We start from the raw sequence: 24,633 nt of genomic DNA, 5'->3' as shown, positions 1-24,633 counted from the left end.
TGTTTCCTTCACCAGCCCCACCTCGTAAGGAGGCCGGGAGGCCCGTGCCCAATGATCCCTGCAGGGGGCCCATGCCTCCTAGCAAACCGGGGAGGATCTGCATGTCCCTGGCCTCCTGCCAAGCAGCCATGTGCGTAACCAGCCCCCCTGGGCTAAGGAGCTCAGGGCCTGGCCCCCGCTGCTCCCAGCAGAGGTTGTTCCACCTTCGTCCCCCTCTGCTAGAGAAAAACCTTCTACATTTCCATCCTCCAGCGAGCCCGGCCCGGCTTGGCGATGCCCCGAACAGACTCAGCCGCCCCCACCGCTGGCACCAAGAAGAAACCAAAAAAGTCGTTTTTTTTAAATGTTAAAACTTTTACAAAAAATACAATACAATAAACAATTCAATAAATAGAAAAAAATTACAAAATTACATGTTTTTTGTTGTAATATAGGCAAGGAAACAAACAAACCAACAAACAAACCCACAATGACCGGTAAGTAACAAACCAGATCAGGAGGGCTCCTCCCCAGAGCTGTGCAATATAGAATAGGATCGGCTGCTCCTCCTCGGCTATTAAGGGACACAGAGTATTAAAGTCAAATTAAAGCCCCCCGCCCCCCAAGTCACTTCAGACCCTCTCTTCATATATATTAATTTTTTTTAATTATCTCATCTTCACAATAATCGAGTCTGTAACGTGCCCGTGCGGGTCTTTCCTGAGTAGAATTTAGCCAGAGGAAAATGGAATTTTGGAGAGGGGGGAGGGCACCCCCTAGTGGACACTGAGAAGTTACCCTCCCGCCACCCAGGGTAGAAAAAGAAACAAAAAACCCTCCTAGGAGTCTTGTTCTGGCCTGAAGCAGGGGGAGGGTTTGAGGTATGAGCTACGAACCAGGAAAGCATTCGGCCCCCTGCCCGGAGCCTTGTGCTGGGAGAGACCAGATTAGGACTCCTTCACTTGGGGGTGTCTGCAGAACCGATCGCACCCCCAGCCACATAGGGGCGCAATACAGGCTGGATCAGGGCCCCCCCTTCTTTACTGGGATCGATTTAGCTTACCACCCCCTCAGAGCTGGGTCCTGGATTCATCTACATCTTCCTTCCCCCCAGGGTTGGAGCAGAAATAGTGGGGGGGGAGGGAGAACAGGGGACAGACAGGACCAGAGATAACAGGGGGGGTGTTGGTCCCTAAATATTCAACTGGAAAGAACTGCCCCCCCAGCTGGAAAGGAACTGAAGAACTGCAGGAAATCCACCAGGCTGGCAGGCGGGCGATTGTCCCCCTCGGCCGGGTGCCCCATGCTGGGCAAGAGGCAGCCCAAGAGCTTGGAGGTTGCAGGTGCTGGGCCCAGGGCTGGAGCCACTGGTTCCTGGAGACATTTTTGGGAGGTAGGGCGGGAACGGCCAGGCTAGAACCAAGGGCAAACAGGCCCTGCAGCTTGGTCTCCCCTGGCCTCTCCCAGCTCTGGACGACGACTGGGCCGGCTCCCTTCTCGCCACGGAGCCAGATCTGACCCGCTCAGATACCACGGGGAGGGGCACTGCAGGAAAACCCAGGTCCCCTCTGGCTTCCTGGCTCCTGCTGGGCTGGTCCATCCACCCTCAGAGACAGCGAGCGGGGCCACCTCGCAAGGGGTCATTTAGCCCTTCGAAAGGCTGGGAACAGGTGGGGCTAAAGGAGCTGAGGGCCTGGCCCCTCCCCGGCGTTACAGCTTCGGCTCCTCGCACTTGCAAGACGCCAGCAGGGGAAACAAATCCGCTATTGGCGTGGCCCCTGCCCTGCTTCCCCCCACTTCGCTGCTGGGGGGAATGGGCAGGGCAGGTGTGGTCTTCTGCTGTCACGGCTTCAAATTCCGGACAAAAATGGTGCGGATGGAGGGAGAGCTGGGGTGGAGACAGGGCTGATTTCCAAGGATTACGGATCCCCCACCTGGCTCAAAAGTGGCAGGAAACCAGCAGTGCCGCCCAGGTGCTGGCTGAAATCGCACTCGTCTCGCAGCAGCCGCCGAGCCCAGCTCCAGGGCCCCAGCCACCCCCCATTCTGTGCATCACACCCAGGCCGGCCCCCACCCCCAGCCGCTTCTGCCCAGCTCCGACCCCCCGCTCGGCTCTCACAGATGATCCTTCAAGACAGACGGCTGGTAGCCACAGCCGTCCAGCGGTAATACTGAAATCTGCGACTCCTACAACCCCACCATGAGTCCGCCCCCCCCAATATAAATTGAACACTGGAGAGAAACGGGGTCCTTCAAACGGGTATAGAGTCCCCCCATTGACCAGGTCCTGGCCTAGGGACCCCCGTTCAGATGGGGCCCCTGGCCAAGGGCTCCCCTGAACTGAATGATAGGGGGGCCCTATGTCAAACCAACTGTCACCCTCAGGGGGCAGCAATGTGGGGGTTCTCCAGCTGAATCCATAGACCCCCCCCACCTGAGCCACTCCTTTCCCAAGGCAGGGGGAGGATCAGCCTGTGCCCCCCCCAAGGGGGAGGGATCAGCCTGTGGCTCCGCCCCCTAGCCAAATCGCTCCCGCACCAGGAGCATGAGTTTCTTCTTGCCCTTGTAGGTCTGTTTGAGGTTGTCGAGGAACTGGCCGAACTGCAGGTGCCCGTCGGGGGCAAGCAGGAAGGTCTCGCGGGCCTTGCACAGGAACTCGATGAACTCGCTGTAGTGGCGGGGGCTGATGTGGGTGAGGCGGGAGTGGGTGGTGCTGACGTAGGCGGCAATGGCCGCCTCCAGCAGCTGGCACAGGGGGGCTTTGTCCAGGCCGGGGGTGGCGGGGGGCTTGGCGGCGTGGCGGCGGCCCGAGAGGGCGGCCAGGCCGGGCGGGGGCAGGCTCCAGCGCCGCAGGATGTCGGAGAGCATGGGGGCGCACTGCACGCTCTGGATGATGAGGGGCACGATGGCGGAGAGCTGGCTCTTGCCCAGCGAGTGGCTGAGCGAGCAGGCCCAGAGCACGTCGTTGACGGCCGGGTGCGTGTCCTGGTTGAAGGCGATGCTGAGGTGGGAGAAGGCCAGGGTGGCCAGTTTGTAGGCACGGAGGGGGAGCCCCCGGTGCTCCATGTACCGGGCCACGGTGAAGAGGTGGGAGTGGCCCATGCCGGCCGTGGCAGCCGAGTCCAGCACGATCTGGTAGGCGGCCTCGAAGGCAGCGTGGTCCTTCTCGCACAGGGTCAGGGCAGGCAGCGAGCAGTTCTGAGGGTCCTTCATGGCACACTGCAGGGCCACGGCCCGGGCCCGGGCCCACAGCTCGTCCCGCTGCCCGAAGGCCAGGTTGAGGCGCAGCAGGGTGGCCGGGGTGGTGCCCGTCACGGCCACGATGGTGGTGGCTTCGATGGGGGTGAAGAGGCTGTACCAATTCTGCATGATGTTCATCAGAGCCTGCACACCTGGGGGGGCAGGGGCGGGCTCAGTGCAGCTCACGGGTCTCCACCCGCCCGCCCAGCCTGCGAGACCCCAGGGGAGGGGTCAGCTCAGGTCACAGGCCTCAATTCCCCCACCCAGCCTGCGAACGCTGCAGCGGGCAGGGATCGTCCCCATCAAAAGAGACTGCAACTTGCCCAACTCCAGCTGGGATGAGAACCCAGGAGTCCAGGGACCCTACCCCTCACCTGGTCTCACCCCTAGACCCCACTCCGCTGCCAGGGCTGGGATGAGAACCCAGGAGTCCTGGCTTCCATCCATGCTGGGTTGCCGGGAACACCAGGTGCCGTGTCAGAAGGGTGGGGGTCAGCTGGGCAGAGGGCCATTCGTGGGGTATCCATGCCCCCCCCCGGCTCGCCCACTCACCGATCTCGGTGGCACAGCTCACCAGCCAGCGCACCATCTCTCTCCGGCGCCAGGTCATGGTGTTCAGAGTCATCCGCATCACCTGTGGGGTGGGGGACGACAGCTCGTGAGAGTGGCCGGGGCACGGCCCCAACAAGACAGAGCCTCCACGGCGGGGAACCCATCTACAGTTGCCGTGCACTCGGATTATAGCTCTTACAGAGCCTTTCACCAGAGGGGCTGAGGGCACATGGGGTGGGGTCATGGCACAATGGGAAACTGAGGCACAACAGGGGAAGGGACTGGCCCAAGGTCTCACAGTAAAACTGTGGTAGAGCTGGGAGTAGAACCCAGGTGTCCTGACTCCTAGCCCACCCCTACTCTAACCACTAGATGCCACCCCCTTCCCACTGTGTGCTGTTAAGCAGCTGCTGCGCCCCACCCCAGAGGTGGCTGCATGTCAGTGCTGGGCAAGCAACCATAGCAACAGGGTCTGTCAAGATCTTCGCACTCCTCCAGTCAGGAAGCAGCCGTCCCCCCCACCCCCCTCCGCCCCACATACCTGCAGGCCAAGCTCCAGGGAGATGTTGAGCAGCGTGGAGTCCGGCGGGGCGCTGGCCGGTGTTGCAGTCTTACAGGCATCCTGGGCCAGTTTGAACAGGAGGGCGGGGGAGTGGATGTTCTGCTGGATGGACCCCAGGACCGTGTGTAGCCACTTGGGGTCTCCTAGACCAGGGATGGGGGGCAGGGATTAGCCCCAGGGGTGGCTGGGACACCCAGGGGGAAAAGATCTGCAAGCTGTAGGGCTAGGAACGGGGGGGGAGGGGGAGAACGACTCGAGCGCCCTTGGGCCTGGCTCCCAGTGGGGCTGATGCCCACAGCTCCCAGCGATCACAGGGGCCCAGCTTCTGAGCCTCAGGAAGGGGCTACAAAGACTTCCCCCTCTAGGGGGCGCCGGCTCTGATCTGGCCCCAGGGTGGGGACTGGCTGGCTCAGGGGGGTGGGGAATGGGACACGGGGCCTGTCCCCTCTAGGGGGCACCGGCTCTGATCCGGCCCCAGGCTGAGATCTTGCATCCTTTCCCATGTGAAGGGGATCCGGGGGCCCTGCCTGGCCCAGAGGAACAAGTGTCTTATCACAGAAGCTTAGGGCTCTGTGGTCCCCTCGTCCTCCCATGGGATCAGCATGGGGCCGTGTGAGGGACTTGACTTGGGCACTCAGTCAGTGGCAGAGGAGGGAGTAGATCCCAGGAGACCTAGTATCATAGAATATCAGGGTTGGAAGGGACCCCAGAAGGTCATCTAGTCCAACCCCCTGCTCGAAGCAGGACCAATTCCCAGTTAAATCATCCCAGCCAGGGCTTTGTCAAGCCTGACCTTAAAACCCTCTAAGGAAGGAGATTCCACCACCTCCCTAGGTAGTGCCCAACTCTACCCCTCTGCACTGTAACGATTAGAGCCCACTCCCTTCCCAGCGCTTGGACAGAAGCCAGGGGTCCTGGCTCCCAGCCCCCCTCTAACCACAGGGCCCCACTCCCCTCCCAGAGCTGGGGACGGAACCCAGGAGTCCTGGCTCCCAGGCCCGTGCTTCAGTGTCTGGCTTCACCTTTGGCTGCGGTGAGCATGGCCGATGCCAGCTCGCACTGGCGCGTCTCCAGGTGGCCCAGGATGAACCAGCGGGGGAAGCGATTGGCCATCATGGAGTCCAGCGGGTTCTGGTGCAGGATGTCCCCGGCCGGCATCACCGTCTCCAGCACGGGGAGCCTGCGGATGGGAAAAGGGGGCTGGTCAGGGGAGGTCCCAGCATCCCCAACCCCGGGCTCAGCAGGACAGCCAGCAAAAGAACCAGGAGTCCTGGCTCCCAGCCGCGCCCCCCAGCTCTAACCACTAGACCCCACCCCCCTCCCAGAGCCAGGGAGAGAACCCAGGAGTCCCAGCCCCTCCCTGGTCCCAAAGGCGACAGGAGGGGAGATACACTGGATATCACCCCCCCACATCCCCCATGGGAGCAGCTCGTTCCATGGCAGTTGGCGGGGGGGGGGCGTAGGGGTGTGGATCGGCCCCTCCCCATGCAGCCTCACCAGGTATCCCGGTGCCCCCCCGGCACAGCTGGGTGACATGGGGGGGGGAGGAAGCGGCTAGGGGTACCCAGGCTGCGCGGCAGGGTGGGGGGGTGAGGTAGCCGGGGCCGGTGGGTGGGCACATACCTCATGGCTCTCAGGGCCAGGCGATAGGCCAGGTCGGCGTCGTGGGGCAGCAGGGCGGCGAAGAGGTAGCGAGCGAAGGTGTGCATGGGCACGCTCTCCCGGAACACCACCTCCCCGAAGCCGCTGAACGGGCCGCCTGGCAGGGAACAGACGCCAGGGTGAGGGGCTGGCCGGGCCGGGCGCCCTCCCCCCGCCCCACCGGAACCCCAGAGCCCAGCTGGGCCCCCCGGAGCAGGGAGGGAAGCCCGCCCGGCGGGACGCAGCCCGGTACCTGCCAGGAGCAGCGCGGCCTGCTTGCGCAGAACCTGCACCAGCCTCTCGTCCAGCTCCATCTCGTCCAGCAGGGCGACGAGCTGCTCCTCGCTCCGCACCACCTTGTCCTGGGCGTGGAGCCCCTCGGGCAGGGCCCGCTGCTGCCCCAGCCCCGCCACCGCCACCTCCAGTGCCATCGTCAGGTACGACGTGCCCGAGCCGGGGCTGCAGGGGATGGGCACATGCTGGTACAGCACCTTCTTCTTCCCCTCCGCCGCCACGTCTGCCAAGGGGGGGGGGCGTCAGCCACGGCCGGCGTGCCCCGCCTCCCCCGTGCGGGAGGAGACCGGGGGGGGGTCAGCCACGGCCGGCGTGCCCCGCCTCCCCCGTGCGGGAGGAGACCGGGGGGGGGGGGTCAGCCACGGCCGGCGTGCCCCGCCTCCCCCGTGCGGGAGGAGACCGGGGGGGGGGGCGTCAGCCACGGCCGGCGTGCCCCGCCTCCCCCGTGCGGGAGGAGACCGGGGGGGGGGGGGGGAGTCAGCCACGGCCGGCGTGCCCCCCCTCCCCCGTGCGGGAGGAGACCGGGGGGGGGGGGGGGGAGTCAGCCACGGCCGGCGTGCCCCCCCTCCCCCGTGCGGGAGGAGACCGGGGGGGGGGGGAGTCAGCCACGGCCGGCGTGCCCCCCCTCCCCCGTGCGGGAGGAGACCGGGGGAGCCCTGGACTGAGCTGGAAGTACAGACACCGATGCCGACCCCCCCCCCCCAGTCTGTTCCAGCACTGCCCCCTCCCCACCGGTCCCCATTGCCGAAGGGGGAGGGGGGGGTCGACGGGATCTCTGCTTGCGACCCACCCCCCGGCCACAGAGCGTGGTACACCCCCCCCCCCCCCGTACCTGGACAGAGCGACAGCCCCTCGTGGTCCGTGCGGCAGGGCTCCAGGAGGGTCCGACACAGGCAGCCGATGGGGTCCAGGGGGTGGCCCACCCAGCCCTCCAGGTTGGTGATGGACGTGCTGCCCTTCTGCAATATCTCTGCGGGGGGGTCGGGAGGGCCCGTGAGACACTGGCTCTCCCCGCCCCCCCACCCCGCCAGCTGAGACTGGCCACGCTCGCTGCAGGGGGGCCCCTCCCGGCCCAGAGCCCCCTGCTCCTCCACACCTGAGTCAGGGAGCCCCCCGGCTGGCGCTGGCAGGTCCACCTCCCACTTCCGTGAGCAGAGCCAGCAACCCAGGCGTCCTGGCTTCCAGCTGGCTCCACCCACTAGACCGTCCCCTCCCCCGCCCCCCCCCCCAGGGCTGGGAATAGAACCCAGGCATCCTGCCCCCCAGGACCCCCCCCCACCTTTCTTCTGCTGCTCGTAGCTCTCCAGCTGCTGGCGCCGTTGGAGGCGCATGGTGGTGCCGAGGGCGGTGGCCAGGCGCAGGGCCTCTCGGGGGTAGCCGTGGGAGCGCAGGGCGTCCACGCGGGCGCAGGCTGTGGGGAAGGGGTCGCCCAGCCAGAGCGGGCGGCCCTGGGGGTCGAAGCAGAGCTTGTCGCCTCCCGTCTTCATGCCCAGGCTGTAGCCCTCGCTGCTGAGGATCTTCTGCAGGTGGCAGTCGCCCCAGCGCAGCTCCCCGGCCTTGATGGCGCGGCCGAAGACGGTCTGGCGGGCGGCCGCTGCCGGGGAAAAGCCGGACTCAGGGCAGGGCAGCAAGACCCAGGGCCTGGCCCCTCTGGGGGGCACCAACTCCCATCCAGCCCCGGGGCAGGGGCCTGGCTGGCTGGCGAGGCGGGGGGAATGGGGCTCAGGGCCTTTCCCCTGTAGGGAGCGCCAAGATCTGAGCCATGGGGAGCAAACACTCCCCACGCTGCTTTGGGGTCCAGGGAATGGGGAACTGCTCCCAGCTCCATCCATCCCTGCCCAAGGGTCCCTCCAGCCTATCCCCTGTCTCTGCTCCGAGTTCCCACTCCTGTCCCCTCCCTGGGGCCCCCATTCTGTCCCCCCCCCATACCTGCACTGGGGACCGAGGGGGGCTGCAGGGCCATGGTGGCTCCAGGCACATCGAAGGAATAGTTGCCCTCCTCCAAGGGGCAGACATCCAGCTTGTTCCACTTCTTCAGCAGTGCCAGCCACAGGGCACGCTCCTCCGGCTTGCAATGGGGGTTCAGGACCACACATACCCACAGGGCCCCTGCAGCAGGGAGAACAGGGTGATGCAGGCACCAGCAAACCAAAAGTTCACCCAGGCTGCAGGGGCTGCGGGTCGGGAGCGAGGGGCACCGGCAGAGGTGGGGGGCCCAGGGCTGGGACAGCAGGGGGGCTGCGGGTCGGGAGCGAGGGGCACCGGCAGAGGTGGGGGGCCCAGGGCTGGGACAGCAGGGGGGCTGCGGGTCGGGAGCGAGGGGCACCGGCAGAGGTGGGGGGCCCAGGCCTAGGACAGCAGGGGGGCTGCGGGTCGGGAGCGAGGGGCACCGGCAGAGGTGGGGGGCCCAGGCCTGGGACAGCGGGGGGCTGCGGGTCGGGAGCGAGGGGCACCGGCAGAGGTGGGGGGCCCAGGCCTGGGACAGCGGGGGGCTGCGGGTCGGGAGCGAGGGGCACCGGCAGAGGTGGGGGGCCCAGGCCTGGGACAGCGGGGGGCTGCGGGTCGGGAGCGAGGGGCACCGGCAGAGGTGGGGGGCCCAGGCCTGGGACAGCGGGGGGCTGCGGGTCGGGAGCGAGGGGCACCGGCAGAGGTGGGGGGCCCAGGTCTGGGACAGCGGGGGGCTGCGGGTCGGGAGCGAGGGGCACCGGCAGAGGTGGGGGGCCCAGGCCTGGGACAGCGGGGGGCTGCGGGTCGGGAGCGAGGGGCACCGGCAGAGGTGGGGGGCCCAGGGCTGGGACAGCGGGGGCTGCGGGTCGGGAGCGAGGAGCACCGGCAGATTAGTCTGGGAGGTGCTAGTCTAAGAGGCTCCCTCCATTACCCAGCTCGTCCCACAGCTGCCGGCACTTGTCCGTCATGCCGGCTCCCTGCTGCCTCCACAGGGCCAGGCGCGGGTCCTCCAGGAACTGCTCCGTCATCAGGATCAGCATGCGGGCGCCGTTGGAGTCCCGCATCCGCAGCATCTCGCGCACCTGGGGAGCGGGGGGTGCGACTCAGGGGGGGCTGGCGACCGCTGTAGCCCAAGGCAGATGGTGGGGGGAGCCCAGGAGGCCTCCAGCCCAGGGTTGCTCCCCCCCAGCTCCAGCAGAGACCCCCGCACTGCAGGGCAAAAGGGGGCAGGCAGCAACACGCCCCCCCTCCCGCCCCCCAGGAAGAGGGGTCTGAGCCAGCTCCAGCAAGGGGCTGAGGTGGGACAGGGCACGGGGGCAGGAGTGATCAGCAGGGACCCCTGTTCTGGGGGACGCCATGGGGGGGGACAGGACCCCAACGTGGAGGGGGGAGGGAGGGGACACAGGCCAGGCCAGGGGGCAGGGCGGTTGTGGCCCTGCTGAGGCTGGGGAGCCCTTGGCGGGGGCAGGAGTTACCTTGTTGAACATGGACTGCAGCTGCTTGCTGGCCCCGTAGTAGCCGCCGTTGGACAGGAGCTGCCTGACCTGCTCCTGGATCTGCTCCTCGTCCAGGTGCCAGCAATTGGCGTCCTCGATGCCGGCGCCAGCCGTGGGGTCTGGGGCGCCTGGGGGGGGGGGGGGGACGGGGGTCGGGGGGGGGAGACAGAGTCAGCAGGGCAGAACCCCACCCCCACGACTCCACCTCCCTTCTTGGGCAACGGGGTGGGGGAGGGAGTGACAGAGGCCCCTGCTCTGCTCCCAATCAGGAGGCAGATCCCAGATTCCACAGCCACCCACGGGTCCCCCCACTCCGTAGCCAATGGGTGGCGGATCCCAGGGCCGAGAGCGACCCCCCCACAGGTCCCCCCACTCCGTAGCCAATGGGCGGCGGATCCCAGGGCCAAGAGCGACACACCCCCCCCACGGGTCCCCCCACTCCGTAGCCAATGGGCGGCGGATCCCAGGGCCGAGAGCGACCCCCCCCCCCACGGGTCCCCCCACTCCGTAGCCAATGGGCGGCGCCCCCCGTACCATGCACGCGGTTAATCTCGGAGCCCAGCAGGAGGATCTCGTCGGCCAGCCGCTGGGCGGTGGGCAGCACCTCGGTGTGGTGGGCGCTGATCAGGTACTGCACGAACTTCTGCAGCTGGTCGCGGTTCATCTGGGAGAGGGTCTCGGAGATGGGCAGACGCAGTTCCACCTGCCGGGCGTTGCGGATGCGGCAGAGAGAAAGCGCCACCACGTGGGCGCAGTAGAAGATGTCCCGGCTGCCGCAGGCGCAGCTCACCGACGTGATCTTGCACCGGTCAAAGCTGATGGAGACGTGGAAGCTCCGCTCCGGCTCACTGGGGCCGGCCGGCTCCGTGACATTCCCACTCAGGTGGAAGCCTGGGGATGGGAGGGGACAGGGTTGCTGCGGGGAGGGGGAGGCGGCCCCCCCGCCCCAGCCACTAGTCCCCGCTCCCCTCTGAGAGCTGGGGTAGAGCCCAGGAGTCCTGGCTCCCAGCCCCCTGCTCTAACCACTAGACCCCTCCTGCCCATTGCCTATGGAGCCTGGGAGCTCTCTGGGGGAGGGACCATCTCTCCCCGTGGGTCTGGGCAGCACCCGGCGCAATGGGGCCCCTGATCTCGGTCAGAGCCTGCGCAGGACCTGGCCCAACAGGGGGCCCTGATCCTGGGCGGTGGAGCAGGCGTGGGGAATCTGTGCAGCGCTTGGCCCAACAGAGACCTCAGTGGAGACTGGGGCCTTCAGGTGCTGTCAGAGTCCAGATCCCGCTGCCAGGGAGTTGGCCCCGGGCTTCCCCCTCAGCTTCTCGGTCACAGAATCACCAGGTCAGTCGGGAAGGTGCCTCGCGAGGTCACCACCTCCAGCCCCCTGCGCCGAGGCAGGGCCAAGAAAACCTCGACCACCTCTTAAACACTCCAGTGTCCGGGATCCTACAGCCCACCGCGGACACCCAGACCGGAGCTGCTCTGCCCCGAGAGTTAGACGGTTCCCCTAATATCCAGCCGACATCTGCCCTGCTGCAGAGGAAGCCCAGGGCTTCTTGTCCTGCCTCCAGCAGCCACGAAGAACAATCCATCCCTGTCCTCTGGCTGACCAAGTTTCCAGCCTGCAGGAGGCCAGGAGCGCCAGGGCACATGACAAATCCACACCGGCAATTCCCCCGTGCCCGACGTTATCCCCTATCCTCGCAGACCAACACTCGCCTCCGGACTCTCCCCGACTTCCCCGCGTCTTCCCTCCACTGCGGCCCCCGGAGCCGGCCGAGGCCTCCCCAGCACCGAGCGGAGCCCAGCACCGACCTCCCAGGCCTGACACCCCCCGCCTGCCTCTGCACCTCACTTCTGTGCGACCACATCCCATTGTCAGCCCATGTTTAATTTGTGACCCATGGTCACCCCAGGCCCCTTTCGGCAGCATTGCGGCCAAGCCACTTATTCCCCCTTCAGAGCCATCCCTTGAGTTCGGCGAAGTGGGACGACTGCCCTGGGCCCCATGCTCTGGGGGGCCCTGGGCTTCTATAAAACCGTCAGGAGGCGGGCGGGAAGGTGAGGCGAGCGGCAGATGGGCGGGGGGGGGCGCGAAGAGGAGCCCCCCTACCAGATCCTCCCCCACCAGCAGGCCCTGCCCAGCACCTCCCACAGATCAGCTGTTTCCTGCCGCAGGGAGGGGACAGGAGTGAGGGCTCAGAGCACTTGGGGGAAGAGCCGGGGCAGGGGCAGGGCCTTGGGGGGAAGAGGTTGATTGGGGGCGGGGCCCAGGCAGAGCCTGGGGGAGGGGCAGGGAGCAACCCCTGGCAGATTAGAAACAGTGCGCCTATGTCCCAGGCCCCGCACACCCCTAGTGATGGCCCGGTCCCCGGCCTGTAGCTGGGCCTTTGCGTTTCCCTTCCTCAGTGCGGGAGTTTGCGCTTCTCTTGCAGATTTCAGACCAATTCTCTGATCTGTCGCGGTTGTCCTGAATTCTAATCCTGCCTCCAAAGCGGGGCCAGCCCCTTGCAGCTCGGAGCCATCTGCATCCCCTCCATCATCCGAGTCATTAACGAACGGTGCCAGACCCAGGGCTCAGCCCTGCAGGACCCCACCGGATCTGTCCTCCGCGTTGGAGGGCAAACCCGGGTAACTATTCAGAGTACAGTCATTCAAGCACCCACCTTATCATAATTCCATCTAGACCACGCACCCCTAGTCCGCTCATGAGAGCGCCATGTGGGACTGCATCAAAAGCCTGCCTAAAATCAAGCTACATCACGTCTACTGCCCACGCCCCCCAGGCCAGGAACGCGGTCAAACGAGGACATTGGGTTGGCTTGGTACGGTCTGTCCAGTACCAGGGTCAGGCTGACTGGTCTATAGCTCCCAGGCCTCTTCCTTCCCCTTCTTAAGAACACGGTTGCCCAGCTCTGGTCCTCTGGGCCCTCCCCCGTCCCCCAGGAGTTCTCCAAGAGGATTGCGGACGGGTCTGAGCTTGCTGTGGCCAGCTCCATCAGTACCTAGGGCGAGTTCGCCGGGCCTGCCGCCATGCATGCAGCTAACTCATCTCCGTCTCCTAGCACCGGTTCTTCCCCCTTCCTGTTAGTATCACCACTGCCGAGGACCCGGTCGCCATTAACCGCTGAGGTGACGACTGAAGCAAATCAGGCATTAAACACCTCAGCCCTCGTGAGGTCGTCAGTTATGAGCTCTGTGGCCCCGCTGAGTAGTGGCCCGGCTCTTCCCTTCCCCTTTCTCTTGCTCCTGTCACATTTAAGGAATTGCTTGGTATTGCGGCTTGTGTCCCCCGCCAGGGGCAACTCGTTTTGTGCCTTAGCCATTCTCCGTTTGTCCCCACCGGCCTGGGCTGTTCTTTTGTGCTCCTCCATAGTACTGGTTTCCACTTTTGGCAGGAGCCCTTTCGGAGTTTCAAGGCATTAAAAGCCCTCTTCCCCCCCGCCCCCGGGTCACCTGCAGCCCCTCCCCCCGGCCGGAAGGAGCAGGCGTTTGCGGGTGAATCCCCGGGAGGCTGGGCTGATGAGAGCCGGCTTGCCCGGAGGAAGGGGCAGGGGAGGTCAGCCTGCCTGGCACACACCCAGCACCGGGGGTGAATCACACGGGTGAGACGGGTATTGGGGAGGTGGGGACACAGACACCCTGATGGAACCAGTCCGCCAGCAGCGCCCCGCCCCCGGCTGCATCACAGCCCAGCATGGGTGGCAGGTGCTGACGTCTGACCGAGACTGGCCCGGGGCCAGGCGGTGACTCACGGTGGCACAGCTCGGGGTGGAACCCGTGGCTGCCGGCTCACGTCACTGCACGCCGCAGGCTGGACCGGAGCCAGCGGCACACGCGGGAGGGGCTAGAAATAGAAAGAGGAAGAGACTGTGGGTGCCGGGAATGGGGCCGCGCTGCAGCTGGGGCCTGCCCGGACGGGGTCAGAGACACAGCAGGCCCCAGGCCACCCCGCCACCCCCGACTGAGACTGCAGGCAGTAAAACAGACAGTTACCGCCCGGGCACAGTGCTTCAGCCCAGCTGGAGTCCCCACGACCCAGAGGGGCCCCGTCACCCCCAAGGCCAGAGAGAAATCCAGGCACTTCACCCCGCCTCCCGACTTCCCACGGAGAAAGGGAGACACCACCCAGAGACCTGGGCTGGGGTCCCGTGCGGCCGGCTTGGAAGGACGGGCATGGGTTCGGGGAGATCCATACTCAGTTCCCAGCTCTGCCAGACTCTGGGTGTTGTCCAGCAAGTCACTGGCAATCTGTGCCTCAGTTTCCGCCCCACCCCCCAATCTACAATATGGGGATAATAATCCTCTACCCAGAGCGTGAGCTCTGTGGGGCAGGGACCGTCTCTCACTAAGAGAGCTCTAAGGCGTTGGGGGGGGGGGGGGGGAGAGTTGCAGCACCCAGAACCCAAGGGATCCCTAGCACTGGGACAGAGAACCAAAATCCACAGTGGGGAACAAGCTTATAACCTTCACTGGAATGCAGGATTCTTCACTTCCTGTCTTAAACAGGGGTGTGGCTTGTACACAGCTGCTGCCCCCCCCCTCCCCCAAGTGATGGCTGCATTTCAGTGCTGGGTGAGGACTCCCTGTACAAACAGCCCTGCAGCTGCTGCACCCTGCCCCAGCGGTGGCTGCATTTCAGTGCTGGGTGAGGACTCCCTGTACAAACAGCCCCTGCATTCCACCCCAGAGGCAGCTGCAGCTTGGCCAAGGTCCTCTAACCATTGCCATTATATAAATAAATGCTAAACTTTCTAGAGCTGTTCAACAATCCCTCACTGGTCCTCAGCTCCACCAGCAAGCACCCGTTAATAAAGTTCCTTCCTCGACGAGGGCAGCGTGAACCCCAGCTCCATTTGGGACGGATTCGGACAGGCAGCTGCACTGTGGTGTCCACTCTAGTGCTGTTTGAGTATGACCCTCCTCCCCCTCCATCCTGACCTGTTGAGCAGCGCTGCTGCGTGCCGCCCCAGAAGTGGCTGCATCTCAGGGGCAGGTGAGATTTAGATTGTGGGGTCCTTAGAGGCGAAATACACAAACAGACCCGACAAGCTTCCAGCCTGAATACGGAAACTCCATTAAATGTCTCACTCCCCCAGAGCCTGTGACCCGGGACACTGGATTTGTGTTACAAACCCTGTAAAAGCCACGGCCCTTGCTCAGAGATCTCGGGGAGGAGGAGAGCACAAAGGGGGTTATAAATACACAGCCCTGGCCGTAGGGGCCAGCCAAACTGAGCTACAACCAGGCTGATTTCAGCAAGCACTATTAGGGAAACTGAGGCACAGGGCAGGGATGTGCCCAAGCTCATATGGCAGAGCCAGGAAAAGAACCCCGGCGTCCTGCCTCCCAGCTTGGTGCCTGGGCCAAGCTGCCTCTGGTTCTACTCCAGACACTGCATCAAATCAGCAGTGGGAGTCGCATCTCGGCTCCAGTCGCACTCGAAGCTGCCCTGCCTCCGGCTTGGAGCAGGGGAGTGGGACAAGCCGAGTCCTGGTTTTCACCCCGTGGGTCCCGCCCACTCCACTCACACGAGGTGAGCACCCGGGGGCTGCTCCCCCCCACCCCGGGACAGCACGCCCAGAAATCCGGGAGCTCTGGGGCAGAGGGGCTGGGAACAAGCAGCCGACTGAGGCTATCCTCCATCCCCACCCCTGCACACACAACCCGGCGCTCCTGCCCACAGCCCCCCTCGGAAATCGGCCACCTTTCCCCTCCCAGCCCCGGGGGGAGCCGCTCACCCCTTTGCTCCATAGCCACCTTCGCACTTCCACGAGCACCCGGCGCCACCCCAAACCAGGCCTGCGTTTATCGCCCCGGGGACAAGCGCCCGAGGGGCCTGGCAGCTGTGCCAGCCCTGGCCCTTTCTGGCCCGAGCGCGGGCGGGTTTCTAACCGAGCGGCACGAGGAGCCACGCAGGAGGGCAGGCACCAGGATGTCTGGCCTGGGACCCTGCGCTCCCCGGGGCGTCGCCAGCCTGCTCAGGCGGCAAAGGGCCAGGATCTCGAGGCAGCTGATTTCAAACTCGTCAACGTTGCTGCTCAGCCCTTCGGCGCTGGAACAAGAGGGGCACGGGGACTGCCTGCCCGGAGCAGAGACCCAGCTCCGCGCCTCCCTGTGCTTCCAGGGACAGTGCACCAACCCCGCAGCAGCCCCCGAGGGATACCCCACCCCCTGCATGAGGTCTCCCCAAGGGCGTGTCTCCACCGCCCACTAAGCTGGAGGACCCAGGCTCAGGGACGCCGATTCCACACTGCAGCGCAAGCCTGGGTTTACAACGGCTGGACCCGGGCGTCACAGCCATGCTGACGCTCCACTCTGCGCCGATCTTCTGCCTCGGATCTGCACCTCGCCCTGCGTCCACACTGCGAAACGACAGGGCTTGGACCGGAGTCACAGCAGGACTTGGGCTGAGACCCCCCCGCAGCAGGGTCCCAGGACCCAGGTCTGGTGCCTGACCAGAGTCAGACTGAGGTGTGCTAGGCCCAATGCCGAGAGTCAGACCCCAGGCTTAGGCTGTAGTGTAGACAACAGTCAGAGCTTGGCTTCAGCTCTGAAGAAAGAAGTCATCCATCCCTTCCTAGATGGCTGCTAGCACTAACTGCGGCTGTCGTTGTTAACCACGTAAAACATCCAATCCCTCGGACCCTTGCTAAATTCTCAGCCCCGAGGCCATCCAGTGGACATGGGTTCCGCAGGCTAACGCAATGGTCAGACAAAGCCTTTCCTTTGAGCAGTTTGAAGAAAATGCCTTTTCATTTCACCAACGTCCCCTTGATCTGGTGCTGCAAGACAGAGTCCCCACAGCCAAACGCTTTTCAGCTCAGACATCCGCTAACAGACCTGGGTGACGCTTTCTGGCCCTGATCTTTTACACCAAGAACACATGAGCTTAAGCCACCCCACTGGCCCCAGCAGTAACTGCATTACGAGGACACAGCAGCGTCTTAGACAGGCAGGATGGAGCCGGCCCCAGCTCTGCCAATTCCGCTAGCGGGAAAGGTGCTGGGTCCGGCACCCACCTGGCTATTTCACATCAGCAATCCTGTCTTGAATGCAGGCACGGGCAGGTCAGAAGAGCTGGGAATCAAGGCCATGCGGCCCTGCAGGTCCAGCTGCATGCAACTAACTGGCTCCATATGGCTTTCCGGACACAGCTCTGTAATAGCACACAGGCAGGCCCCATCTCTAAGTGTCCCTGGGCAGACCTGGGCTGGAGCACAGCCCAGAGACATGGCTAGGACCGGTCTACACTCAAAATCACAACCGGGGGACTGGAAATGGGTCCTCTGCCAAGGTGGCTGCATTGGCCTGTGTTTCTACAGCGTGTGAACAACAAACCCCCAGCTTAGCAACTCTCAGTGGCATGTCGCAAAGCACTTCACGAACAAGGTCGGAATTATTAGCCCCATTTTACATATGGGGAAACTGAGGCACAGAGACAGGACCTGACTTGCCCATTGTTATGCAGCAGGCCAATGGCAGAGCTGGGAACAGAACCCAGAACTCCTGCATCCTGGTCCAGTGCTCTAGCCACGAGGTCACACTGCCACCCCATTCAGCACCTTCCACACTGCATTCCCACGTGTACAACACTGACCAAATAAATTGGCCTTTCCATTAGTAGCTCAGGGATGCTGGACACACAATTGGGCCCTAATACAAAGCAGTATTAGGAGCTGATTCCTTCCACGCAGCTGCACGTACAGGCTCACAAGGCCTTAATTCCCAGGTCTGCCTGGGCCTTTCCCCAACAGAGGATTGCTGGCGTGAAATAGCCACGCAGGTGCCAGACCCAACACCTTCCTGGGAGCGGAATTTGCAAAGCTGGGTGCTGGAGATGCTGCTGTGTCCTCGCTCCCTGGAGTTACTACTGGGGACAACAAGCGTGGGGGTGAAAGCTTGCAGCCTCGTGGCACGCAATCCCCCAGAGAGACGCAGCCGGAGCTGCTAGCAGACGTCAGCGCAAGACAGAGAGTCTTATGTCCGTGGGGTCTCTCACTGCAGGAGCCCCAGAGGGCATCCACTTCTACAACAATGGGACTCTGTTGAGCACTTTCAGACCCTCTGAGATTCAATGAGGAGCAAATTTCAAACCCACCCCCAGAAAAATCCCACAGGAGCGTCTGATTCTCAATACACACAAAGCAAAGCCATGCTGCGGGTGCCCTCACCCAGTTCTGAGAGTTTATTCCCAGACAATTTCCCCCAGGGCAAGGGGAAACATTTGGAGTGATTTTCCCCACTGGGGTGAAGGGGATCAGACTTTCCACCAAGGTGGGGGAGAAGAACCAGATTTCACACCACACCAGCCCCAAATGGAACCACATTTGAAAAAGACAAACAGACTTTTGTTGCCGAAATGAGAAGGGGACGGGAAGCCCTGGAAGTTGGTTGAGGAGTTGCTAGTGCAGACACACAGGCACCCCCCCCCGCCCCCAGCTGCCTACAGTTTCTCCTGAAGGGCCTGGAACAGCCCTTGGGGGGCGGGACAGAGTCGGATGGGGAGAGAACTCAGACAAAGGCAAAGCATGTGTTTTGGGCTAAGCAGCCTGCCGTTCACAGGCCCAGGAAGACAACCTGATGCCACACTAGAGACAGGGAGTGGCCGGTCCACAGCCGGGCAGATGAGGCCAGGACATGGGGCTTCTCCCAGGGACCTGGCCGGTGCCGATCCGAAGATGCTAGTGTTGGGACGGCAAAGGGCTTGGGATGTTTCAAGCCGGACGGGACCGAGCCCCCTGGGGACCGGGACCGGGACCGAGCCCCCTGGGGACCGGGACCGGGACCGAGCCAGCAATACTGGCCGGGTTAAAGGACTGGATCCCAGGGTGTGGGCCCGTCCCATCTCAGCAGCTGAGACTTCGCCTGGTTCTTAGGGCAGCAATCGTCCATGTCACAAGCCCCAGCAGCGACCAGCCCCTGGAGTCCCCGTTCCCCCCCCGCCCCCGCCCGATTGGGGTCTCTGTCGGACCAGGCGCTGCACACAGGCACACAATTAGGGGCCTGGGATGGGTGCTGCACAGACACCCCCGACATGGGGGTCCCTGTGGTTCTGGGTGCCACATGGGGCCCCCTGTCATGCCAGATGCCGCACAGGTGTGCCCCCAACCATGATCCAGACCCCCTCATGCCTGGCACCACACAGATCCTCCCCCTCCGGCTAGCAGGGGCTGCACGGACACAGAGCGACAGCTAAACAGAGAAGACAGAGGAAGGATCAGACCCTGTTTTAGATCTGGGGAAACTGAGGCCCAGAGAGACGCAGTGACTTGCCCAAGAAGTCCATGGCAGGGCCGGCAGTGGAACTTGGGTCCCAATCCTGTGCCAATCCCTCTCTCTGGGGCAGGCTCAGCAGAGGGACCGAGTGGCAGGGCGAGCGTAGGGGCTCCCTGCAGATGCCCTCCCAGTGAGGATCTACCTATGCAGCAGCTTTCGCCAGCCCCAACTGCCCTCTGCCCCGGCCCCCACCCTGCCCTGCTCCCAAGCCCCCAGCGGGCAGCACTCACCCACTTGCAGCACCCGGTTGACAGCCCCAGATTGCAGCAGGTGCAGGCCGCGGTTGAAGGGCACCCGGGAGTCGCGCTCGCCGTCAGGGGGGTGGCAGCCGAGGGACGAGTACATGCAGATCTCGCGCTCGCTGCGTGGGAAGGACCAGAACACGATGCGCTTCTGCACAGGCTCCGGGACGCGGGAGAACCGTTCCTCTACCTGCAGGACACGGGGGCAGGGGCGGAAGGGGCACGGCATCAGTCACCCACCCGGGCTCAGCCAGCGACTCTCGCCCTCCCTCACCCGGGTGGCCAAAGGCCGGTGGAAACTTATGGGCCAACATCTTCCAAGTGCCACCGGAGTAGCAGGGATGCTCCAGTCACTGGGCCATCCCTGGCCGCTGGCTAGGATGAGCCTGCACCTGGGAGCCAAGGCTGAAGAGACGCCCCCCGCCCCCGGAAGCCGGTTTGGTGGAGCAGGGAGGCAGATCAGCCGCTGTTTCTAGACACACACACCCACCCCCGAGCACAGACCCCTCCAGAGCGAGGGGCATGTGGGGGGAACTCTGAAGCGTTCTCCCCGAAGCATGGCAGGAGGGAAGCGGGATCTAGTGGCTAGAGCAGGGGAAGACTCATAGATCCTGTGTAATGCTCCCCATCACGACAAGTCCAACCCAGCGGCCGCTGGCTAAAACAGCCACCGGGGCTCTGCTGGCTTGGAAGACTCAAAGGGGAACGGAGCCAAGGCGTGTGGGGAGCAAGGACCATGACAAGAACCCAGGCCCCAGAGAGACACCAGGCGAGGGAATAAAACAGCAATGAACCATCAGTTTCCCCTCGGTGAGATTTTCAAACCTGACCATTGTTCTCATAGCCGGGCTGACGCCAGTGCCCCACTGCACCCGGCGCTGCACAGCCCCAGGCCGAAGGCCTGCCCCACACCATGGAACAGAGACACAAGGGAAGGATCATGCCCGCCCCCCCACACTTCACAGAGGAGGAAAACAGAACCGCAGAGAGGGGCAGCAACTTGCCTGAGGTCACACGGGGGAGGCTGGGTCCAGCACGTTCGCAAGCCCCTAGACTCAACACCCTGCCCCCGTGATGAGCTCATTTCTCATGGTGGGCCTGTTGCCTTCATCAGGCAAAGCTCCTGGGAGATCCCCCCAGAGAGGGGTGCAGGATCAGGGCTCCTTGCAACCAGCCCTCCATCCATTAACTGGAAGGCAGGGCTACTGCATTACACTAAAGCCCCATAGGGTGTTATTTTCAAGGACACCCACGGTCTATTCTCCCCCTACCAAGGAAATGTCAGGGGGTCAGAAACTAATGACAGACAATGTTCTAAAAGGGCAGATTTAGGTCTCCATGACGCAGGGGCTCAGAGCAAAGAGAAAAAGAAAAAAGCCACTGTCAGTTTCACCACAGAAAAAAACAGGCCGCCCTGGTTTGCATGTTTTCCTCTGTCAACCCCCTCAAAGCGGAGGATCAGTGACTGGGCGGGGGGGGGGCAGCGGGGGGGCTGGATTCAGCTGAGCAGCCCTGCAAACAAGGAGCCAGCCAGTGTTAAGAAGCAGAGACTTAAACAAGAAAGTGCTTGCAACTTAAAAATAAACCACTTTACAGAACTGGGGAGCTGCCTGGCCAACAGACAAGAGCCCCGACAGATTCATTAGACACCAGCACGGATACGCGAGGTGTGAAATATACCCTGGAGAAGGGGCAGGGAGAAGAGAGTCTATTGTACATGAGGGCCTAGCAATCTTTACTGTATTTATCCTCACACCTCCCCTGTGAGACAGGGCAGAGCTATCACCCCCAAGGGACAGAGGGGAAACTGAGGCATGGAGCAACAATGGGACTTGCTCCCGGCAATGGGCGTCTGTGGCAGAACAAGGAATTGACCCCAGCTCTCAGCTCGTGCACGAACCACCTTCCTCTCCCTCAGCATGCAGACCCCAAGCTGGGTGGGCCCCCATGGTCCGGGGCTAGGAGGAACGGGGCAAGAGGAGCATTTAGGATCTCGCAGTCAGGTGTGGACTCTTCATTTGCAGCTGGACCCTTGGAGTCAAAAAAATGACTAGGGCACCGTCTGCCACTAGAGGATTGCTCCTGTCCAGGGATGTCCCAGTGCTGATATTCTCTGACACCAGGATCTCTCTCTACCTCCGCAACCAGCCAGGGGCCACCCCCAGCCCCGCATCCAGCAATGGGGAAGGGCACGACATGACAGCTAGGTCAAGAACGGATGACCTAAGGGTCAGAGGGACCAATTCTCAGCAGGGCAAAATCTCACACCCTTGTGGGTCTTTACACCCAGCCCTCAGCTCAGCCCATCTCGCGCAGAAGAGTAAAACCAAGAACACAGCTGAGGGCTGAGCAGCCTGCATTTTTAACTGGTCCTATCAGCCCCCTGCCAAATGCGTCTCTGGGGCTGATCCTTGGATGGAAGGAAGCTGCCCTTTCTAAAGCCACCTCTCTCACCTGTTCCAGAGCACAAAGGCTCAGCATGCCCTGGTGGTGGGGGCTGGCGGGGAAGGGTTCATTCCTCTCGGGGAGGGGTGTCATGACAGGAGACTCCCGTCTGACAAGTTTCCCAGCCTGACTTGAAACCAAATCCCTTCCCTGGGAGAGGATCGTCCCAGCAGCCTGGATTCTCAGGGGACAGGGGGGTTTAAATACTGGTTTGGAGGGTGGGGGGAGTCAGGCCCACGTACAGATAAGCAGGGAGATGGGGAGACAAGTCTGCTCCCCACCCTGCTGCACAGCTGTTTGTCAAGGCTCCCTCCGGGGGTCACGTCTCAGGGGTTTTGCCCAGACTAGTTTTTGAAGTCCCAAGCAATGAGGAGGGTGCCCGCCAGCTCTCAGCTCTGGCTCTCAGCACAGATTTCCCTGGTACCCAGCTTGAAGGCAGGAATCTAGGGCGGGCAGGGGCCTCCTGGCTCATTGCCTCCAGTCCCGGAGACAACCCCTGAAATTCCCCTTTGCTCAGCTTCCATCCTCCCCAATAACTGAACACCCCCTCCCCACCAGTGCTCCCCACTGGGGCAGCCAAGCTGGGGAACCCAGAGGAGGGGGCTGAGCCGGGATTGCCAGTCACCCCAAAAGGAGGTCAAAGAGCCACCCAGCAATTTACAGAGGGCTGGTCTGGCCCGGGCATGAGTAACCACTTCCTCTGACCCCAGCCAGTGTCACCCTGCCCGCAGGCAGGCACCTGCCACGGGGCAGGGGAGGAGGAGTGGGCGGCAAGAGGCCGCTCAGCCGGTGGGGTGCAGGGCCTGATCCCGGCTCAGAGGCCGTGGGGGGCGAGAAGGTCAGAAGGTGGGTTGCCGACACCTGCTGTAGGAGCATCCCACAGGGGCGGTGGGGGGGTTCTCAAAAGGGACCGGGGGCTGGGGAAGAGGATGAGGTGGGGCCACCCCAAGGGAAGAGATTGGGGGAAATGCCCCAGTGGGGTTATAGGGGCAGCCCTCAGAACCCGGGGGGGGGGAGCTGAAGGCAGAAGTGTGGGTGGGTGATGGGGGGATAAGGGATAGAAAAATGGACACCCCCGGGGCTCCCCCCCAGGAGAGCCGACACGGGGGGGGGACACCCCCGGGGCTCCCCCCCAGGAGAGCCGACACGGGGGGGGGACACCCCCGGGGCTCCCCCCCAGGAAGGCCGGGGATCCCCGCCGGGGCCGGCCCCCCTCACCTGCTCGAAGGCCCACGTCTCCGCCACCCGCTTGGCGCTGAGATCCAGCAGCGTCTCGGGCCGGCCGCCGCCGCCGCCCTCCGCGGCGGCCCCGAGTCCGGGCCCCTCGGGCCGCCCCCCGCCCCCGGGGGGGCCGCAGCGCCGCTTGGCGGCCGGGTGCTCCATGGGCTCGGGCGGGCTCGGGCTCCCCGCGGCCCAGCGCTCGGGCTCGATCCCCGGGCTCGCCCGGGCGGCTCGCCGGGGCCCCGCCCGCCGGGTCCGGAGCTCGGCGGGTCCCGCCCTGGGGGGCCGGGGGGGGGTCTCCTCGGGCCCGGGCCGCTCTCGCTGCGCAGATCCCCCGCCGCTGCCTCCGGGCCGGCCCCGCGATGCGGCCCCTTTAAGACGCTCCACAACAATGAGCTCGACGGCTGCTTGATCCCCGGCTTCCCCGCCCCCTGCCCGACCCCCATTGGCCGCCGGGAGGCAGCCCCCTCTTGCCAATGGCTGATCTCTCTGTCAATCAGTGGCTGGGCCCCCTCCCCCACGTGGGAAGTCTGGGGAGAGCCGTCAATCAGGGCGAGTGATGCACCAATCAGGGAGCGCGGGACCGGGAGGCTGTGCCCATATATGGGGAAGGCGGGTGTGGCCGCTGAGCTTTCATTCACAACATTCGAAAGAGGCTGGAAATGGCAACAATATAGCAACCGGGAGGTTGCGGTGGGTTCCGGCCTAGGACGCAGGCTCCTCCCCCTCCCCGCCCAGGTACCCCCCGCGGCTCCTCCCCCTTCATCTCTCAGTCCTTTCGAGGGACCCCCCCAGCTCTCCTCCCCCCCCCCGCGTCTCCCAGCCCAGGGACCCCCATCCCCAGCTCTCCTCCCCCCCCCCCCGCGTCTCCCAGCCCAGGGACCCCCATCCCCAGCTCTCCTCCCCCCCCCCCCGCGTCTCCCAGCCCAGGGACCCCCATCCCCAGCTCTCCTCCCCCCCCCCCGCGTCTCCCAGCCCAGGGACCCCCATCCCCAGCTCTCCTCCCCCCCCCCCGCGTCTCCCAGCCCAGGGACCCCCATCCCCAGCTCTCCTCCCCCCCCCCCCGCGTCTCCCAGCCCAGGGACCCCCATCCCCAGCTCTCCTCCCCCCCCCCCGCGTCTCCCAGCCCAGGGACCCCCATCCCCAGCTCTCCTCCCCCCCCCCGCGTCTCCCAGCCCAGGGACCCCCATCCCCAGCTCTCCTCCCCCCCCCCCGCGTCTCCCAGCCCAGGGACCCCCACCCCCAGCTCTTCTCCCTTCGTCTCTCAGTCTCTTCGAGGGACCCCTCCCCCAGTTCTGCCCCCCCCCGTGTCTCCCAGCCAGGGACCCCCAGCTCTCCCCCCCTGTGTCTCCCAGCCAGGGACCCCCAGCTCATCCCCCCCCCCCGTGTCTCCCAGCCAGGGACCCCTCAGCTCCAACTCCTGCATGTCCCATACCATCGACATCCCCCTGGCTCTTCTTCCTCCCCCTTCCTCTTCCAGACTAAGAGATCCCTCGGCCCAGGAATCCTCCTTTTGCTGCAGTTCCCACTTCCAACTCCAACACCTCCCCTATTCCTCCTGCTGCAAGCAGATCACCCACTCCATGTGCAGGTTCCACCCAGGACCACGTACCCACCCCAGGGTTGCATGTTCCCATCTGTCTCCCATCCCATGCAAACCAGTGTGATGTATGCAAATCTCCTTCCCCTGTGGAAGGACCCAAAAGGCTGCTGTTTATAAAGGGCTCCAGTTAATTTTATG

At 64.1% G+C, this 24,633-nt stretch overlaps 1 protein-coding gene across 2 annotated transcripts; it reads right to left on the bottom strand.

The window, feature by feature from the left end:
- Nucleotides 1–389: 389 nt before the first annotated feature.
- On the bottom strand, nucleotides 390–23,264 carry ZSWIM4 (zinc finger SWIM-type containing 4). Of its 2 annotated transcripts, XM_084609809.1 has the most exons (14): nucleotides 22,890–23,264; nucleotides 19,215–19,416; nucleotides 10,246–10,602; nucleotides 9,691–9,839; nucleotides 9,147–9,297; nucleotides 8,198–8,377; nucleotides 7,548–7,862; nucleotides 7,101–7,238; nucleotides 6,228–6,491; nucleotides 5,957–6,092; nucleotides 5,356–5,513; nucleotides 4,313–4,476; nucleotides 3,772–3,853; nucleotides 390–3,371 (listed from the first exon to the last, which is right to left on the bottom strand). In XM_084609809.1, exons 1-14 carry the CDS (start codon nucleotides 23,052–23,054, stop codon nucleotides 2,497–2,499), a joined length of 3,336 nt encoding a protein of 1,111 aa, XP_084465935.1. In that variant the 5' UTR covers nucleotides 23,055–23,264; the 3' UTR covers nucleotides 390–2,496. The 2 variants fall into 2 exon arrangements, with proteins under 2 accessions (XP_084465935.1, XP_084465934.1); XM_084609808.1 differs by having other exon boundaries at nucleotides 5,957–6,491.
- Between the last annotated feature and the right edge of the window lie 1,369 nt (nucleotides 23,265–24,633).

Source organism: Lepidochelys olivacea, assembly GCF_965140295.1.
Source record: "Lepidochelys olivacea isolate rLepOli2 genome assembly, chromosome: 20".
NCBI classification, from domain to species: domain Eukaryota; kingdom Metazoa; phylum Chordata; order Testudines; family Cheloniidae; genus Lepidochelys; species Lepidochelys olivacea.
The sequence above is the reverse complement of the archived record's forward strand: the minus strand, read 5'-3'. Positions and strand labels throughout refer to the sequence as shown.

What these genes read in the sequence shown, in the direction of transcription:
- ZSWIM4 (XM_084609808.1), bottom strand. Translation starts at nt 23,054, where the DNA reads ATGGAGCACCCGGCCGCCAAGCGGCGCTGCGGCCCCCCCGGGGGCGGG. An exon ending in CTACGAGCAGCAGAAGAAAG is followed by an intron (nt 7,239 to 7,547) that starts GTGGGGGGGGGT and finishes ACCCCCCCGCAG; the next exon opens with AGATATTGCAGAAGGGCAGC. An exon ending in CTGGCCCTGAGAGCCATGAG is followed by an intron (nt 5,514 to 5,956) that starts GTATGTGCCCAC and finishes TCCCATCCGCAG; the next exon opens with GCTCCCCGTGCTGGAGACGG.